We start from the raw sequence: 20,222 nt of genomic DNA on the forward strand, positions 1-20,222 counted from the left end.
GCACCATTCGCCTGGGGAGCTTGTAGCCAGGGCTGCTGCAACAAATAGCTGTGCAAGCCTTTGGGAGGAAGACAAGAGAGGGCATCAGAGAAGGGAGGGAAGGAGGGACAGATGCCAGCATTGCCTGCGGCACCCCTGGCCATTTTTCAAGGCACCCCAGGGTGCCACAGCACACTGGTTGAAAACCACTGAACTAGCTTATCTCCTTTCTTATGCTTCTCTGTCTTTAAACCAGACTTGGACCAGATAGCCTTTCAAATGGAAGGCTAGAATGATCTGCATTCTTCACTATTTCCCCTCTGAAAATGGCATGCAAAACAACAAATACAGTGGTACCTCGGGTTAAGAACTTAATTCGTTCCAGAGGTCCGTTCTTAACCTGAAACTGTTTTTAACCTGAAGCACCACTTTAGCTAATGGGGCCTCCTCCTGCAGCTGCACCATCGGAGTACGATTTCTGTTCTCATCCTGAAGCAAAGTTCTTAACCCGAGGTACTATTTCTGGGTTAGCGGAGTCTGTAACCTGAAGCGTCTGTAACCCAAGGTACCACTGTACATGGCACACACTGACCCCTGGCCCAGGACTCTGAAAATCGCACTTCCACCTGTGGCATATAAGCCAGTATTACATACAGTATACAGTGGTACCTCGGGTTACATACGCTTCAGGTTACAGATTCTGCTAACCCAGAAATATTATATCGGGTTAAGAACTTTGCTTCAGGTTGAGAGCAGAAATCATGTTCTGGCAGCACGGCAGCAGCAGGAGGCCCCATTAGCTAAAGTGGTGCTTCAGGTTAAGAACAGTTTCAGGTTAAGAACGGACCTCTGGAACGAATTAAATACTTAAGCCAAGGTACCACTGTATTAAAAATGGCAGCATGCTCTCCTCCAAAGGATACCCAAAGTGAACTCTGCTGCACACCCACCATACATGTAAAGGACACCTGGGAACTGTCTTTTCCCCCACACAAAGCAGCCAGCACATATAATAAGCAACCATTTCCAGGAATCTTTGTGGGAAGGCATGTGTTTTAAACCTGTGGGGCAAAGGACGTAACGGTTTACAAACTTACAAGTGCTCTTACTTCCCGTGTCACAAACAAAAGAAATCAGGGCTGAGAAAATAGTGACCTGCCAACCTTCGCCTAGCGAGTCCATGGCAATGAAAAGAAAAATCAGATTTGAGTCAGGCCAGACTTCCCAGCTCAAGATTTACGTCCCCGAATAGCTGGTGTGCACTGCGCTGTCTTTGAGCATCAAAGCTCATCTTGCAGGAGGTTTTGGACTTATCCATGCTTGGTCCAGATAAGAGGACGGGGAGGGTGGACCTGGTTGAAAAGTCCGATAAATGATCTTCTCTGAACCTTTTCGGAACCCCAGGCAACAAAGCAATCTACGTGGCCCTCCTGAACCGGCCTCAAGACTTTGAGCTGTCTGGCAGAGCTCCAGAATGTTTCATGCCAAACACAGAAGCCCTTTCTTCCGCTTTAACAGACACTTCTGTTTGGAAGGCCCCAGCAAGCAGCCTCTTGTCTGATGCTCAATGCAAATGAAGCAGCCGTGAGAATGATTTAACTGTTCACAGCAACAATGGCAGCTCCAACCTGTTATCTTAACGCTCAGCATCAAGAGGAGGCACCCACACTTTGCAGGCACTGGGAACAAGCACGTGTGACAATTCCAGCTGCAGACTTGGGAAACAGGAAGAGAGGGAGAGGTTTTTGGCCTTTTCTGCACCAAAGCTGTGGTCTTAATCACAGGCCATAGAAGGGGCTGTTTGCATCAATTCTCCAACCCCACTGCAATGCAGGAATCTCGAACCCACAGCCCTGAGACTAAGAGTTGCCTGCTCTACCAACTGAGATATCCTGACATCTTGTCTCTCTCTCTCTCGAGTGCGCTTCCTCTTTAGTCTCAGGGTTACCCCTTGTAGAACTCAGCAGGGAAGAGGATGGGGAGAAAGCTAGCATTGCTTGGCTTTGCCTGTCATTGGCTCTAGCGCCACCTACTGTTGGGCTCCCTCCCTTCTGTCCAATGGGCACCAGCCACCCCCGATCCCGCTGGCCACTGTTGGCAACAGAATACCAGACTAAGATGGATTTTGGTCCGATTTAGCAAAATCATTGCATTCTTGACCTCTGAACAAACCCTCTACCAGGAACCCAGGGATCCCGCAGGAAAGGCTCCCAGCCTTTCTTTTGGAGAGGTTGACTGGAACCTCTAATTCCGGAAATAATTGATGTAGCCTTGATCCTCAGTGAAGAAGTGATGGGTTTAGTTCTGGAGGGAGGGCACACCGCTGTGTGCCAGTATCGCTTGCCAAGCTCCCAAAGATGCCAATACCTGTTTATGCTTTCTGACCCATAGCCATTTTAATTGCAAGGAAGCCCATCACGCTGTTAAAGCCCAAAGCACAGCTGACGTGGCTTGGATTTTATTTTTATTTTTTTAAGGAATCTGATCCAGAGACAGTTTCTATTGCTACTGAACAGGCCAGTGGCAGGACTGGCAGGTGGGGTTCAATTCTGCCCCCTGTACTTCCAGGTGACGGTTCCTGGGTTTGGTGGTGCAAACTCATGTCACCTTATTGACGTTTTAAAACTCCTGGAAAAGACTTAACCTGAATTTCTGACTCCTCTTCAGACGTTCTGTGGGATCTCCTTCGCAAGGATGTCAGAAGCAGAGGCTCTTGTGCACCCGACTTAAAGGTAAAGTCCTAATGTTGTGATCTTCCTTGGGAGGGCGTTGTGGTCTTTGAGAGAGGCTCTGTCACTGAGTTAAGGGCCTTCCCTTCAGTCTCCTGTTTCCACCTCCAATAGGATGGGGGCAGGAGGATAATAATACTAATAATTATTACAGTCTTATTTTCTTTCTGGAAAGATGGGAGGGTTTTTCTAGAAATGGCGGAGGAATCAGATTAAGTTCACATTTAAAGGAAAACCTAACAAAGTCACTTTCTCCGAAACAATCACTGAATCAAAACACAGAGAATTTCTATTCCCTTCACAGAGCTAACAGATCCCAGAGTTCCCTAGGAAGAGGGATCGGCTGTTAAACCACTCTGGGAGTTTTAGCTCTGTGGGAGGAATAAGGGTCTCCTAACAACTCTCTGCACCCTTAACAAAGTACAGTTCTCGGGATTCCTTGGGGGAAAGCCATCAGTGTTGAAAGTGAAATGCTACTGCAGTGCAGATGGGGCTTTAGTTAAGTCTTGACTGAATGTTTGTTGTGATTCGTTTGCGGGGCTGTTATACAACAATGAGCAGTCAGTGAGCAATTTGTTCTGGTGTGCTTGCAGGACTTTTTGCTGCCTTCCCCCACAGAAGTCCGCTTCCCTTTTATTTATTTTTCAAAAGTGGATTCGTTCCAAAAGGGTGACAGAGGGCTTTGATCTGTTTTCATTGCACAAGCCTACAATTATGCCATGCACTAGGATCCCTCCTGCAAAACACTGAGAATCTCAGGACATCCTTTGTCATCCTTTTCATCAACACATCACCAGCTCCCTTCCATCATGCCTCCTTCCCCTGGTGCCACGAGTTGAGTTGGTTACTTTCCTTCCCTTTCCCGCAAACACAACCAGGCCGTGCAGGTGAAAACTAAAATCATTCATAGCTCAGAGGCAGAGCATCTGACCTGCATGCAGAAAGTCCCAGGTTCAGTTCCTGGCATGTCCAGGTATGGCTGGGCAAGACCTGGAGAAATGCTGCCAGTCAGTGTAGAGAGCACTGAGCTTTTAAAAAGAAAACCCACCCAAATTCCTGTGGACCAAAGAAGCCAGGGCCCTTGAGCGATGTTCTGTGTGCTTCTTTCTAGGTCTTAGTGATGCACATAGAGACCTATAAGCTCAGCTAACTAGCCAGGCTAGAGGCCTTGTGCCTTATCTCGTGTTAGGAGCAGCTTTAGTCCCAAGATTGTAAACAACATCCTTAAGTGTTTACATTTGACAAGAGAGAGTCCTTTGTTTCCTTGCCTAATGAATAGGTAATGAAGGAAAGACCATACACGGTATAATTAGTATTGTGTTGTAACTTTAGATTGGAGGAAGTTTATGCATATGTACAGTGGTACCTCGGGTTACAGACGCTTCAGGTTACAGACTCCGCTAACCCAGAAATAGTACCTCGGGTTAAGAACTTTGCTTCAGGATGTGAACAGAAATCACGTGGCGGCAACAGGAGACCCCATTAGCTAAAGTGGTGCTTCAGGTTTAGAACAGTTTCAGGTTAAGAACGGACCTCCGGAACGAATTAAGTACTTAACCCGAGGTACCACTGTATTGCTTTAACAGATAACGGGCTTTGCTCAGCTTTTGGAGAGTGATTCCACTGAGCCATTATTGCTAGCAATAAACACCCTTTGTTTTTTCACCACCACTTGGAGATTTCCTTCAGCCTCAAATGTTAATTTTGCTACATTAGTATGCCGTTTTTAATTTTTTTTTCTAGCTTACCTTATTCCTTGGGGAACCCTTTTTTATGTGGCAAAGCTGGCAGCACAGAGGACAATTAAGTTGCTCGGAATTGGCATTATTGCGCAACCCCCCTCACCCTTTATTTTTATTTATTTTTATTTTTCTAAGGGTCGAAGTCTTTTCCCTCTTGCCTAACTCGATTTTCCTCAAGCCATTGGTCAAGGAAATCAGCATGAAACAAAAAATATACAGTGGTACCTTGGGTTACAGACGCTTCAGGTTACAGACACTTCAGGTTACAGACTCTGCTAACCCAGAAATACTACCTCGGGTTAAGAACTTTGCTTCAGGATGAGAACAGAAATTGTGCTCCGGTGGTGCAGCTGCAGCAGGAGGCCCCATTAGCTAAAGTGGTGCTTCAGGTTAAGAACAGTTTCAGGTTAAGAACGTACCTCCGGAACGAATTAAATACTTAACTCGAGGTACCACTGTATATGATTCTGATAGTCTCTTGGGAGCAGAGTGCATATATGTGGACTCTGAGCACAGGTGCATTTCATAGAATTATAGAATTATAGTGTTGGAAGGGGCTCAAAGGGGCATCTAGTCCAACCTCCTGCATTGTTTGTGTGTCTTCATTCTGTAAGGTTTTTTTTTCAAACGACACCCATTTCCCCACCCAAAGCAACCAGGGGACAAGCTGGGATCCCTTGTGGGGAGCAAAGCTCAGAGGTTGCTGCAATTTTGGGGGAAGCCGTGGCAATTTTGGGCAGGGTGAGGGTGGAGAGATACCCAGAGCCTTACGTGTGTCTCCTCCTAACCCTTCGTAGTTCTCCCAATGGCGGTGGCTTTGCAACTGATGTCCTTCTGCGTCGCTCTCATTTCAACCCTCTTCCTGGTCGCGGCTACATGGACCGACTGCTGGATGGTTAATGCTGACGACAGCTTGGAGGTGAGGGCGAGGAACAGGAACAGGTAGCTGAGATCCAGCATGTTCTACTACGCTGGGGTAGCCACCTTGGTGCCTATATATGCAACCATTCCTATTCTCCAGATCTATAATTGCATCCCCCTTCCCTCAGGGCCCCTCCATAATAAGAAAGGTTGCGGTCACCCTTCTCTGCTTGTGGAGTGCTTTCCCTGGCCATGCCCACCTGGGGCCAACCTTTACATCCAGTGGAGGCAGTTCAATCTGCCCTCAGCCAGGCTCTCCCACCTCTCTACCTCCTTATAACAAGTTCAGAGGGTGGCACTGCCTGTTGGCTCCCTGCTCCTTAGTCTCAGTGTTGCCCCTTGCAGAACTCAACAGGGAGGAGGATGGGGGCGAAACTGGAATCACTTTACACTTTCTGTCATTAGCTCTGGTGCCACCTACTGTCAGGCTCCCTGCCTGCAAAAGTGTTGGCAGCTAAAGTGTTTGTCTCTCCTGGGGTACTTGATGAAAATTTGATTGTAAGCCAGCCCTGTGTTAGGCAACCAGCTAGTTATAGTTATAGTAGTAGTAGTAGTAATAGTAGTAGTACTATAATAAATAATAGGTGAGGAAAAGGTACTAGTATGCTTTTGAACTGCTACGTTGGCAGAAGCTGGGACAACAGGAGCTCACACCATCACACAGATACAAACCGCCAACCTTCTGATCAGCAAGCCCAAGAGGCTCGGTGGTTTAGACCACAGCGCCACCCGTGTCCCTAATCATAACAGGAACTGAGCCCAATTACCTATTGGAGCTCTTTGCTGCGCAAAGTGAGTAGCATATGGCTTGAGAATCCACTTGCAGAGTCGACTTTACCTGTTGCAATCCAACATGCAGAGATGCTTGTGGAGTAAGAAAAGTAGTTTATTATAGGTAGTACATAACTTGGATAGGGAAGTTTTTTCGTTCTATCCTAACCAATTAATCTGGGCAATACAAAGGCAGCCATGCTTGCTCCTTTGTTCTCAGAGGATAGACCCAAAGTGCCCTCTCATCTTGAGGTCCAAAGGAGAAGTCAGAGGAGGTGGAGGAAGTTGTAAATAGGATGCAACCTAAGATGTTTCAGTCTAAAACATCCAGTCCTTTTCAGCTCTGGCCCCAGCCTGGTGGAACGCTCTGTCACGAGAGACTAGGGCCCTGCGGGATTTTACATCTTTCCACAGGGCCTGCATTTTAAACTGTATTCTAACTTATATTTTAATCAACTGTTTGTTTGGTTTTTGTTTGTTTGCTTGTTTTAAAATGTTTTCACTGTATTTATATTTGGTGTTAGCTGCCTTGAACCCGGTCTTGGCTGGGGAGGGCGGAGTATAAATAAATTTATTATTATTATTATTATTATTATTATTATTATTATTATTATTAACAATGAGATAAAACAGTAAGCTTATACCGGTAGGTACAGCGATAGCTTGGAAATGTGGTGGTCCCTTTCTCTATCTGTCTCAGCCCCAAGCAACCCCCTTTTTGCACCCAAAACTTCCGATGATGTTCTTCGCAGGTCAGCCACAAATGCCGAGGACTGTGGAGGGAGTGTGTCACCAACATGCAAGACGGCATCAGGACCTGTGACCAGTATGACTCCATTTTAGCAGAGCATCCCTGTAAGTCTCCAACAGCTGATGGGCTGAAGCATCTTCATGTGCATTCAAGCTTTCTCAGCCTTTGCACGATTGCAACCCTCCCCTACTACAGTTCACCCCAATTGTTGGGGGTGCTGGGAGGTGTTTCCGAGCATGTTAAGATTGCTGAAAGGGCTGGAACTGATGATCAGGCCTCCAGGAGTGGAGTAAAAATGCAGAGATGAGGGTTGACCAGTGGAGAGTCCTTTCAGCAGTAAGGTTGGATAGGCTTACGTCAGTGGGTGGAGAACTGGATTTGGAACTGGTGGGCCAAATCTTTATCTCCTGCCGCCCTCCATGGGCCAAGTTTGACCTGTCAATCATCTGACATCACAATGACATCAGGGGAGCTTTTCTTTAAATAGAGCTGCGCACTGAGGCCCTGACCATTGTCTGATCATTGGGGCTTGCACTGCAGAAGGCATGACCTCAAGGGCCAAATCGGGAGCCCCAGCACAGTTCTCCACCAGTGGCCTATAGTGATGATAATAATGTGCCCGTGATCTGTGGCAATGCAAATAGTCTTTGGCAAGCTGTAATAACACTGCCCTACATTTTTAGAGTTGGACGGGTGTAGTGCTCCAATTTCCAATAAAAATAGGGATGTCCTATATAACAACAACAACAACAATATTATTATTTATACCCTGCCCATTTGAGTGGGTTGCAACAGCCACTCTGGACGGCTTCCCAACATATATAAAAACATGATAAAACATTAAAAGTTTTTTTAAAACTTCCCTATACAGATGTCTTCTAAAGGTTGTACAGTTACTTATCTCCTTGGCTCAGGGGTTACGTAACTCCAGACCCTCCAACATTTATCTGATGAAAATACAGTGGTACCTCAGGTTACAGATGCTTCAGGTTACAGACGCTTCAGGTTATAGACTCCGCTAACCCAGAAATAGTACCTCGGGTTAAGAACTTTGCTTCAGGATAAGAACAGAAATCGTGTGGCGGCAGCAGGAGGCCCCTATAGGTAAAGTGGTACCTAAGGTTAAAAACCGTTTCAGGTTAAGAACAGACCTCCAGAATGAATTAAGTTCTTAACCTGAGGTACCACTATAGAGACTTCCTAAGGAAAAGTGGGGCATTCCGGGATCTAATCAGAAACCGGGACGGCTTCTGTAAACTGGAACTGTTCCTGGAAAATGGTGACTCTTGAAGGGTCTGGTTTGCAAAATGGGGCAGGGGCAGGAGGCACAATCTTGGATGGACTGGAGGTCAGAGGCACCAGATTAGGTAAATAAGGAAGCAGGAGCTAGAGGAAGAGGCAGAGAGGTCGTCAGAAGACAGGCCAGGTGCCAGGTTGAGCAGGGAAGAACCGGGGGGGGGGGGGAGAGCCATAGCTTAGTGGTAAAACATCTGCTCTGCATGCAGAAGGTTGCAGGTTCAATCCCTGGCATCTCCAAGTATCCTAGGAGAGACGCCTGCCTGAACTCCTGTATAGCTGCTTCCAGTCAGTGTAGACCATCATGCGCTGGATGCACCAATGACTCAGTATGTTAGCTTCTTATGTTTCTATTCAAATCAACTCTTTATCTGGCACCTTGCTTTAATTTTAGGAAAGGGACCTAGCTCAGTGGTTATAGCTCCTGATGTGCATGCAGAAGGTCCCATTTTAATCCAGGTAGAGAAGTGGGAGGGACTTCTGCGAGAAATCCTGGGGAGCTACTGCCCACTGGTGTAGACATTGATGGTCTAGGTGGACAAATGACCTGGCTTAGTATTAAACAGACCTTCAAGGTTCCTCCCAACAGAGTCAGCCAGGGGACGCCAGGCCAGTCAGATGCTTCTCTGACTGACCTTCAACTACCTTGTATTTTGCTGTCCCTTCTCAGTGAAGATTGTGGTGACTCGAGCATTGCTGATCACAGCTGACATCCTCTCGGGATTCGCGTTAGTCTTGCTGGCGCTGGGCCTCGACTGCATCAAGTTTCTCAAGGATGAGCTGCATGTTAAGCTGAAGATGCGCTATTCGTCAGGATTAGTCCTGGGAGTCGGAAGTAAGCGCCTTTTCCATTGGGGTCTGGCTTTGTTGTTATCGACCAGGACAGCTCCTGAGGCAAACCTTGAGGTGGAAAGTGGAGTCTCCTGTACAACCTCTCTCATCCCTCATAATTACACAATGGGATGCATTGGCCCTGATTCTAGGACAGGACCACACTGTTTTCCATCCAGGTCTCCTTTTCTGCTCCTTTAGATAAGACAGCCATCCTGTGTTGTGCCATGACTCACAATGGAAGCCATTTTGTGTTATGCCCCCACGCCTACAGCCAGCAGCCATTTTGTGTTATGCTGCACACCTCAGGGCAGCCATTTTGTGACTGGCCCAAATATGCCCACTGGCCCAAAATGGTTTGCGACCCCTGGCCAGTTGATATGGAGCAAGTTTGCCACATATATGAACATATATGGAGGGATTGGCCCAGCATATGGACTAACGCCTATGCCTTTCTTGAGATAATTGTGTTTTCTTGGCCCACCAGGTGTCCTCGGACTGGTGGGCTCTGTCTGGTATGCCGTTGACATCTATATGGAGAGGACCACTCTTGTCTTGCACAGTGTGTTCTTGGGAGTCCATTATGACTTTGGATGGTCTTGCTGGCTGGGAATGGTGGGGTCCTCAGGATGCTTCGTGGCGGCCATTGTGTTGACTTGCTGCCTTTCTGCCACCACAGGAGGTCAGTACGAAGAGTTAAGAGTTCAGAGACAGCAGCAAAGGTGGTGTAAGAGGAAAAACCATAGTAGTTATCACTGACTGTGGCTATCCCCAATTGTCCTAAGGGAGGGGTAGGAAACTTGTGCCTCCCTATAATGCTAGGACCTGGGGCCATCCAAGAAAACCAAACATAGGAGGACTCAGGACAGAGAAAAGTACTTCTTCACACAAGTCATGGTTAAATTACGGAACTCACTGTACTAAGAGGTAGTGTGAGCCACCAACTTGGATACCTTTACAGGAGGACTAGACAAATTCAGGGAGGCTATCGATGGCTACTAGCCAGTTATCACTATGTTCTGCCTCCACTGTTGGAGACATTATGCTTTGCAATACCAGTTGCCGGGAACCACAAGCGGGCAGGGTTGCTGTCGTGCTCAGATCCTGCTTGGGGGCTTCCCCTAATGGGCATCTGGTTGGCCACAGGATGCTGGACTAGATGGGCCTTTGGCCTGATTCTGCAGGGCTCTCCTTATGTTCTTACATTCTCCAGATATTCTTGGGCTACAGGTTCCAACCGCCCTACTAGCTACTAGCCATGCTGCCTAGGGATGATGGGCCCTAGCTGAATTCCTCCCACCCAACAGTGACAATTTAGAGGTGATGTCAGGAAACCCTGGTCACAGTGCCCCCTCTCCCGCATGGAAGAAGATAACCTAGCAGGGCTGTTACAAGATAATGTATGCACAATGGTGTAGAATGGTGGTGGGACTACCGGGGTGATTGCTCCAAGCGCAATTTTTTTAGGAGTGTGCCTCTGCAGCTTTTGCCCCAACCAGAGGTGCTTCCTGTCCTGCCTGCCTGCCTCACCTGAACAGCACGCCAGGCAGGAGCTGGGAGAGGATGGGCCCTTGCATACCTTGGCTGTGCGGTGCCCCCCCCACCAGCAGAGGAGGTGGGCGGACAGTGAGACTTGCTGCGGTGGTGGTGCCCCAGCCAAAGGAGGTGCACGCACATGTCCAGCCGCTGCACTGAAGCTCTGTCCGGTAGCGACATCAGCACCACATGGAAATGCCGCTTAGGGGGTGCAATATGTTCCTTGCCCCGGGCAGAGGCAACCCACGATACGCCACTGTGTATGCACCACTCTCCAAGAGCACTAGAGAGGGCCACGTCGATTTCTAAATATTGTGACTTCAATTCTTCTTTCCAATGCAGGTGGTGCCCCCCGCAGGAGACCTCAGCGCCCGACACACCATTCGCCCATAGTCACTTGCAAAATGTATGCCATGGCTTCCCGCGTGTGACACGGAAGCAAGCGGTCCCAGCGAGCGAACTGCCTCTGGAACAGCTGCTCACGAGCCTTTCCTCTTCATGCTGGCTTTGGAGGGAAGGCATAAGACCGCTTTGGGGCCTTAGCCGCATGGTGTGTGCCTTCTCCCCCCCCCAAAAAAACCAACAACAGTCCTACTCCTGTGTGGCTTAGATGACTGCTCGTGAAGCAGAAATAGGGAGCCCCACCTTTCCCCATCCCTGATATTGTGACTCTGCCTCAGATCCACTCTCTGATGCTTGTACATTGAGCGCAGCTGTTTGCAAAGGAAGCCCTACAGACAAACACACTCGTGCCCTACAGCATGGAAATGCTATTGATCGCAACACAGCTTCTCCACACCTGGGCGGCATTCACACAGCAGTTTATTCCATTTTCCTGATCGTGCTCCATCTGTGAATTTCCACATTATATTTGTGCTTCCACATAACGTAAAAGGCCCTTCCAGAAATGCAGCAGAATATGGTGTAAGCTGAGCACTCATTCATGTGCTACTTGCTTCCAGGAAAAAGAAGAAAATCATTTGCAAATAGCATGGAAACGAGTACTAAACTTGCACTACATCCCACTATAGTTCTTTGTCATGCGGAAGCTCAAATGTGATGTGGAAATTAACAGCTAGGGACATGTCGGGAAACCAGAAGGAATCACTATGTGGTTGCCGTGCGGCCCAAGCTCTTTGGAGTGAATCCTGATGCTACATACTATATATTTATAGCACCCCTAGATGAGATGTGGGGTTGTCATATTGCAACAAGGGCTGGATGGGGGTGGGGGGATTCATTTCATCTCACATTTAAAGGCAAACATATGGAAATTTGTACTTCCCTAAATAGAAGTGCAACCATTATTCAAAATTCACACTTCTCTGAATTTTGCAATGCGGTTCTCCGATCAAGTAAATGCCTCTACCAGGGGATAGGGTGTCAAAAAAAAATAACACCTGTTAGTGGGGAAAATGACGTTCAAAACTGTATTCTATAGGGGCAGATTGCTTTGCCAAAGTGTGTTTCTTAGGGGAAATTGCATATGAACCTGTGCATATTAGGAGAAAATTGCACCACAACACTGACAATTTTTCATGAGGACTTTAAAAAAGAATTGAAAACTGATGTGGGAACAAAGAGGACTGAACGTAAGGCTGGAAATATGAGAAACGGAGAGAACCAAAATGGACAGCTTCACCCATCATTAAATACTGGATGTCTTTTGCCAAATCACAATTCCTTTTCTTATATATTTGCAGCTCCAAGGGAGGATAACGTGTCACCTTCCAGCACTTAAAAACAAATTTGCAAAACTTCTCAAATGCAGCAGAAATGAAACGAATGCATGGCTAAATCTGAGCCCCCCTTTCAGCTTGACACCAAGGCCATGTGGTCCTTCTGGCTGCTCCCCGGTTGGCCCTGCTACCAATCGGCAATCAAGTGTGAAGACCAGTCTGATGATGCAGAAAAGACACAATGCAATCCAACCAGCCAGCTGCTTCTGATTTAATTGGAATCTTGCTTTATGGTCGCACCCGCTTCAAATATTTAAATCATATAGCTTTTAAAGCACGTGGCATTTAAAGCATATGGCTTCCACCAGAGAAGCCCAGGAACTATAGTTTTCCCCCTCGCAGAGCTATAATCCCCAGCAGCCTTTACAAACGACATTTGCTAGAAAGGCAACGGTTGGTTTGTCAGCGAAGAGAGGGCTGGACTCCTCCTTCATAGGTAGGTTTGCGGCCCTTTGGAGGTCAGAGGGCTGCAGAGAAGGTTCTGCTTTCTCTTCGGCGCCTGGGCATCAAGGCAGTCGGTGGTGATCAGTAAGGCACCACCGGAAGTGGTGCAAGTGGCGCCCGCGGCAGCCATCCAATAGGAATAGCCAAGCTCGTAAGTCACGCCAGGGATGCCCAAGCTAACCTGAAAGAGAACTGAGATGGTGAGCGATCCCTTTTCTTAAAAAAACCCGGAAGCATTTTTATTAGGTATAGTAGGTAAAGAAATACCAAAGCGCAATCATAAATTGTTCATGTATGCTACTACTGCAGCAAGGAATCTTTAAGCCCAAAAATGGAAGCAACAAGGAGTACCAATGATTGAAGAGTGGCAGATGAAAATGATGGACTATGCGGAATTGGCAAAGCTGACCGGGAAAATCCGAAACCAGCGTGATCAAGCTTTCCTAAAAGGCTGGAGTAAATTTGTACAATATTTGAAGGGTCATTGTAAACATTTACCAACACTAGTAGGGTTGTAAGAAATCTTGTAATGATAATGGTTATTAGCTTTTTATATTTATTTGAAAGTGGAGATAAGTTGAATGAGAAATACGTAAAATGGAAGATCATGCATCTTCCATTCAAAGTTCACCCTTATATCATAGCGTTCATACAAGGGTGAACTTTGAAAACCATGAGACGGGAGGGAGGGAAGTCAATTTGGCTCAGAAGAACAAAAAACAATGTGGATAGTAAGATTATGTTTAAATTTTGAAAATGGAAAAGCAATAAAAACACTACAAAAAAAGAGATGGTGAGCGATCCCGGACACACTGCAGGCATCGAACCAGGGGGAGCAGCACATTTTAAAGGCATGTGTTGATTACCATAAAAAAATTCTCACTTGTAGGGCTTTGCAGGCAGAAAGCCCCAGGTTCAAATTGGGGCATCTCAGGTACTTCTGGGGAAGGGCTGAGACCCTAGGGAACTGCAGCCAGTCAAGGCAGGAGGTGGATGGGGAACGCCCTAAAGAATCCATGTGGCTTCCAAGACGTTCTATACTAAACTCCATTCCCATTGGGGAATGGCCACAACTGTGTAGTAGAGTGCATACTTTGCATGCAGGAAGGTCCCAGGTTCAAATCTAGCCATCGCCAAGCTGGGCAGGGAAAGACTCCCTTCCTAGAGAGCTGGTGCCAGTCAGTGTCAACAATACTGGGCTAGCAGACTCTGGCATAAGGCAGCTTCTGCCATATAGCTCAGTTGGTAGAGCCCAAGACTCTTAATCTCAGGATGGTGGGTTTGAGCCCCATGTTGGGCAGAAGTTTTTGGCAAGGCAGGGGGTTGTACTAGACGTCCCTTCCAACTCTACAGTTGATTCTTCTGTTCATATGTTCTTTTAGGCTACCTCACTTACCTCAAGCTTATACTTCTGAACGGTGTCGATGCCGTACCACAGAGAAGCAACCGCTCCAGAGAGCCCTGTGAAAGGGAGACCATTCCACATTAGAGTTTCCAGCTACCGTGGCTTCCTTGATAACAACAACAACAACAACAACAACAACAACAATTTATTATTTATACCCTGCCCATCTGGCTGGGTTTCCCCAGCCACTCTGGGCGGCTTCCAACAGAATATTAAAATACAATAGTCCATTAAACATTAAAAGCTTCCCTAAACAGGGCTGCCTTCAGATGTTCTCTAAGATCTCCTCTAAGGATAAATAGAATTTTAAGCTTTTTTTTTTTTTAAAAAAAAGCTGTGCGCACACCTTCGGCTGGTGTGTATCCACCTAGCTAACTTTTATTACCACTGCAATAAATGGACAATGCCAACTTGGGCCCATGAATTTCAATGGGTCTATCCTGAGTAGGATCGACACTAGATTGACCTCAATCTCATACAGGGATGGGGGTTGATTTTTATTTCATCTGCATTGAAAGGCGAACCTACCTATTTTTATTTTTACATTTCTATCTCACCTTTCCTCAATGGAGCTTAGGATGGCATACATTGTTCTCCGGCTGCTGATTATATCCTCAGAACAACCCTGGGAGGTAGTTTAGGCTAAAGGACAGTGGCTGGCCCAAGGTTACCCAGTGAGCTGAGGGATTTGAACCCAGGTCTCCCAGGTCTTAGTCCAACTTTTCTAACCATTACACTCTTAACCACATTGGCTTTCTAAAACAATTCATGAATACAGCCACCCTTAGAAATTTGTGCTTCTCTGGATCGAGCCAAGTAATGTTTACAAAAGTGTATATGATATTGGGAAGAAGGAGAAACATACAAATGCATTATATTGGGGGGAAATTGCTCTGCAAAAAGAAGGTGTGGATTAGGCAAAATTGGAAACGTAAAAAAAAAAAAAAAATGCGAATAGTAGGAGAAATGTGCACTACAATGTGGACATGTAGAACTTATCATAAGAATTGGGGGGGGGGGGGGAATGAGAGCCTGTGAAAAACCGAAATTGGCAGATATGCCCATCCTTGGTGTCACACTGAATTCTGGAAGGGCAAGATCTCTTCGTCATATTCTAGAACATCATCCTATGAATCAGGGTCCTATTCAGTGCTAGTCCTACTCTGAATAATGCACATGACCAACTTAGTTCAATGGGTCTGCTCAGTGCCAGATTTATGTATAAGCTAAACAAGCTGTAGCTTAGGGCCCCACTCTCTTGCCCCCCCCAAAAAAATTTAAAGGTCCATAAATTACCATATAGCATATATTCAACACAAAAAACAGTGACAATTTGTTGTTGACAAAGGACAGCTGGACATATAAATGGCCCCATTACCTTTAGTAGCTTAGGGCCTCATCAAACCTAAATCCGGCCCTGGGTCTACTCTGAGTAGGACTTAGCTGGAGACAACCCTATACTTCCACATATTACCGTATTTTTCACTCTATAAGACGCACCAGACCTCAAGACGCACCTAGTTTTTGGAGGAGGAAAACAAGAAAAAAAATATTCTGAATCTCAGAAACCAGAACAGCAAGAGGGATCGCTGCGCAGTGAAAGCAGCAATCCCTCTTTGCTGTTCTGGCTTCTGGGATAGCTGTACAGCCTGCATTCGCTCCATAAGACGCACACACATTTCCCCTTACTTTTTAGGAGGGAAAAAGTGAGTCTTATAGAGCAAAAAATACGGTACTCTCTTTCAACTTACATTTACTTGTTTTGAGCAATCTGCACTGCTTCGTCACTACAGCTTTTCAGACTGTAAGAAGTTGCAGGTGCAGACAGTCATAAATGCGGGATCAGGTTTAACCTCCCCAATACCACTGTGAGCACACATAATCATATGCAGAATAAAAGGGAATCTGGAAGGTTCCTCGGTTTTTTGGCTGCTGTTAAAGGCTTTAATGTGGGACTAATGTAAAAAAGGAAGAGGAAGGAGGCACCCTACAAACAAGACTGTGGAAGGCAAGGTCTAGATCGAGTACTATTCTGCCCCAACCTGAAACAAGGCAAGGCTGTGCTTACCTCCTAAGAGGAACAGGATCCCAGCAGCCAGGGAGAACTTCTGTTTCTGAAGGACTCTGCCGTGCATTAGCTTGGTACATTTCATGCCAGCAATGAAGGGAGGTATGGCAGAAAGAGTCAGAAAGGCAGAGAGGATCACCAAAACCCGAGTGACCACGAGAACAGCTGGTGGGATGGGGTGAAGAATTGAGAGAGAACAAGATTTTAGAACATGGAAGGCACCTTGAAAGGAGATCAAGATTTAATGGTAGACTGCAGGCAAATTTTGCTGTGGGGTTTCTGATGCTCAGTTATTTAATAATGGCAGCAGCAACAACAAAATCTCTCCCCTTTCTCTCAAAAACCTCCTCTGGGTTAGAATAATAGAACTGTTGAGTTGGAAGGGACCACTAGGACCATCTAGTCCAACCCCCTGCAATGTAGGAATCTTTTGCCCAACGTGGGCAACTTCACTCCCAACATGGGTTGCCATATGGCTGGATTTTCCCAGACATTTAGCAATTTCCTCCTGGAGACTGGTGACCTGTACACCTTGTAACCTGACCAATGTTGGGCCATTGTTGTGACTTATGGAATAAACCCACTGGCAATAACTGAGCTGAGAGTCTTAGTACTGCATCATTGACTGGGAGCCTCTGATCCCAGGTTCAATCCCTGAAAAACTCCAGGTGAGGCTGGGGGGGAACTGCTGTCTGAAACTTTGGAGAACCACTGCCAGCCAGTGCTGGTAATATTGAGCTAGATGGACTAATGGTACAGGGCAGCTTCCCATGTGTCCTGTCCACCTTTGCAAACTGCTCCAACCAGGTGGACCTGGTTTATTTCCCTTACCTGGATGTTCGCTGAGATAGGAGATCGGGATGTCACAGGTCCAGAGGTCGGCGACGTTATCAAACACACACTCGCTCCACAACCCCCGGCACCGGGCACTCAGCCCCACTGAAGACAGGGGGTCCTTGGCGTCTTGCTAGAGAAGGGAAGAGAGAAATAAATGTTTTGTGCAGGAATGAGGCACCGCTGGGGGTTTTGTACAGACAGGTGGCGTGAAGTGAGATGGAGTTGAGTAGAAAGGTGTTGGTGAACTAATGCAGTTGTACCCAGGCTGCCCGCCCCTCCAATTGGTTGGAGCCTCAGGATAGTGGCAGGAGGGAATCTGTCCCCTATTCAAGGATGGAAAGAACCTGAGGCTCTCCAGATGTGGTTGGACTCCCTGAAGCACCCTTCAGCCCCAAGCATGGCTAATGAACTGGGGTGGTGGGAACTGTAGTCAGTGGAGGCTGGTGCCCATGAGGTCTGGTAGGACAGAAGGAAGGGAGGCCAACAGTAGGTGGCGCCAGAGGGCATGGCAGACAGAGCCAACTCATTCTAGTTTTGTCCCCATTCCCCCCCTTGAGTTCAACACTGAGACTAAGGAGGAAGATGAAGACACCCAGTACTACACTCTGGACTCGTTGTAAGAAAGAAGGAAGGTGAGCGGGGAAGAATGATTGGGGGTTGGGTGGAGAGAGACTTTGAGAACTAATTTTTTAATTTGAGGTTCTTAAGCAGTGGTCCACAGACCACGGGCTGTTCATGAACCCCATTCAGCTGGTCCACAGACCAGGACAGTTGAGAATAACTTCTTCACACAGTACGTAATTTGTGGAACTCGCTCCTGCAGGAGGCAGTGGTGGCTGCCATACTTGGATAGCTTTCAAAGAGGATTGGAGAACCTCCTGGAGGAGAAGACGATCAATGGCTGCTATTCATGGTGGCTGTGTTCTGCCACCATGGCTGGGCTAGATGGGCTATTGGCCAGATCCAGTAGGTTCTTAAGTTATCATGTTCTGACTGTCCTGTGTCTCAGGCACTCTCATCCTCACAACCCACACTCTCTCTTCTGTCTGTCTGTCTGTATCTTTCACACACACAGGCAGCTCACTTTTATAAATATTCGCAAATACGTTTGACAGAGCAGGCTCCTGTTCATCCAACACCCGGAGAGGGTTCAGCAACGAAGAAAGGAAGAAGCGGCGATGGCTCCCGTGGCCAGTGTTTACCCAGTGAGGGCAAAGCTGGGGGCACTGGCCCCTCCTTATCAAAGTCACCAGAAGCAGGTTTGACCTTTCCAGGAGTACACCGGCCCTCGCCGCTGCGGTATATTTTCCCCAGAGCTTAACGTTCCTATGGCAACCAGGCCTTGGGTTTGACAACAGCACAAGCCAAACACCCCTCCAGTTCTTCTATCAAGCAAGTTTTCAATTTCTTCAGAGAGGGAAAGGGGGACCAAGAAAATTTTGTATGCTGGGATGAGGGAATGTCTCTGAAGCTGATCCAAGGTGAAGAATTTCCCAGAAGGACTTTGTGTCTTCGTCTTGTAGCACACAGTGCTAGATTGCCCAATGGACTGATTCAGCACATTTCAGGTACCAGCAAAGCAGGGGTGCGTGCACACACACACACACACACACACACAAATATATATTTCTTTTGGCAAGTCATTTAACATTTGAGATTTCCAAAATAATAATAATATAAATACATAATAGTAATAAAATAAAATAATAATAAAAAAATAAAAGCTTCTAAGTAATCATTATGGGGAAAATCAGAACTTTGTTAGACTTCCTTACCCTCCACTACAAATACCCCTCATTATTCCTGTTCTCTTTTTATTACTTATCTCCACCTAAGCCAGGGAGTGTTCCTCCTAACGCAGATCAAACTAATGCGAGGAAATCAGATCCTGTCGGGTGTCACAAATGACATATATGCATGTGCATTTCAGCATACATGTGAGTTCTGTTTCATTACGAATAGTACAATTTTATTCTATGGTTCAGTATTGTTTTTATTTTTAATTGCACATGGGGGGGGGGAGGCACCATAATCTTGTCAGTGCTTGGGACTTCTACAGGTTGCGATCCAGTGTACACTATCTACACATTGCGTGGAGGAGAACAGCCCTGCAAAATCCGAAGAAGCGCAAAGGTTGGCTACATTGCACTTAACATCTCATTTCAGAACTTGAAGTTTGCCTTTGGAAATTGAAATCAGACAGGTTTGTGCATCCCTACCCACAGATGAAGCAGGAAAAAATGAAAACAACCTATGAAACCAAAGGGCAGGTGTTTGGCACAACACAGATTTTGATTCCACCCCCCCTCCCGCCCCCTTCCCAGCTTTAAAGTCCTTTTAATTTGTTTCTTACCCTCCAGCAATCTGCTCCGGCACCCAGAACGAGAAGCAAAAAGCCCAGCCCTCCCAGTCCCATCACCAGGATGTCTGTTGCCACTGCCATGCCCGGGATCTCCATTCCACGCTCAACTAGGAATTTTCCTTCTCAACATCACACACACACACCACACTTTTCTTCTTGGAACCAGTAGACCAGAAGGTGACCAGCAGATCTAAGTGGAAAGGACTTTGGGAGGAAAGCTGGTAAAAGCCAGCATGTTCCCCCTTGTGGAAATGGAAAGAACATGCATTTTTGTTGGCGAAGTCAAACTGCTGCGTTAGCTGCACGACCAGGCTGTCTCCAGGCACTTCGAGATCATCTGCAAGTGGCTACACCGGGGTTCAGGTTGCCAGCCTTCATGTCACATTTGCCACCTACGTGCTTAATCTGGATTACTTCACTATCCTACTGAATTTGTTCTGTTGTTGTTGTTGTTCTTTAGTCGTTTAGTCGTGTCCGACTCTTCGTGACCCCATGGACCAGAGCACGCCAGGCATTCCTGTCTTCCACTGCCTCCTGCAGTTTAGTCAAACTCATGCTGGTAGCTTCAAGAACACTGTCCAACCATCTCGTCCTCTGTCATCCCCTTCTCCTTGTGCCCGCCATCTTTCCCAACATCAGGGTCTTTTTCAGGGAGTCTTCTCTTATCATGAGGTGGCCAAAGTATTGGAGCCTCAGCTTCAGGATCTGTCCTTTCAGTGAGCACTCAGGGCTGATTTCCTTAGGAATGGATAGGTTTGATCTTCTTGCAGTCCATGGGACTCTCAAGAGTCTCCTCCAGCACCATAATTCA

At 46.8% G+C, this 20,222-nt stretch overlaps 2 protein-coding genes across 3 annotated transcripts; one reads left to right on the forward strand and one right to left on the reverse strand.

Moving 5' to 3' along the window:
* Positions 1 to 5,255: 5,255 nt before the first annotated feature.
* LOC308483280 (claudin-16-like) lies at positions 5,256 to 10,987 on the forward strand (the record flags this gene model as incomplete). The annotated part of the gene is made up of 5 exons (XM_081016970.1): positions 5,256 to 5,369; positions 6,895 to 6,997; positions 8,860 to 9,024; positions 9,508 to 9,702; positions 10,899 to 10,987. The coding sequence occupies 5 exons, from the start codon at positions 5,256 to 5,258 to the stop codon at positions 10,985 to 10,987; spliced, it is 666 nt and encodes a 221-aa protein (XP_080873096.1).
* Positions 10,988 to 12,389: 1,402 nt separating this feature from the next.
* Positions 12,390 to 20,021, reverse strand: LOC308482787 (claudin-16-like). Of its 2 annotated transcripts, none has more exons than XM_081016300.1 (5): positions 19,403 to 20,021; positions 17,044 to 17,179; positions 16,213 to 16,377; positions 14,136 to 14,200; positions 12,390 to 12,920 (listed from the first exon to the last, which is right to left on the reverse strand). In XM_081016300.1, the coding sequence occupies exons 1-5, from the start codon at positions 19,505 to 19,507 to the stop codon at positions 12,726 to 12,728; spliced, it is 666 nt and encodes a 221-aa protein (XP_080872426.1). In that variant the 5' UTR covers positions 19,508 to 20,021; the 3' UTR covers positions 12,390 to 12,725. The 2 variants fall into 2 exon arrangements, with proteins under 2 accessions (XP_080872426.1, XP_080872427.1); XM_081016301.1 differs by lacking the exon at positions 19,403 to 20,021 and adding an exon at positions 18,134 to 18,309.
* Positions 20,022 to 20,222: the final 201 nt, after the last annotated feature.

Source organism: Podarcis pityusensis, assembly GCF_964106645.2.
Source record: "Podarcis pityusensis genome assembly, chromosome: 8".
In the NCBI taxonomy this organism is placed as follows: Eukaryota; Metazoa; Chordata; class Lepidosauria; order Squamata; family Lacertidae; genus Podarcis; species Podarcis pityusensis.

Coding starts and splice junctions, on each gene's coding strand:
- LOC308482787 (XM_081016300.1), bottom strand. CDS start 19,507: ATGGAGATCCCGGGCATGGCAGTGGCAACAGACATCCTGGTGATGGGA. Junction 17,180..19,402: donor CCGGAGCAGATTGCTGGAGG/GTAAGAAACAAA, acceptor TCCCTTCTCTAG/CAAGACGCCAAGGACCCCCT. Junction 12,921..14,135: donor TTCAGAAGTATAAGCTTGAG/GTAAGTGAGGTA, acceptor GTTCTCTTTCAG/GTTAGCTTGGGCATCCCTGG.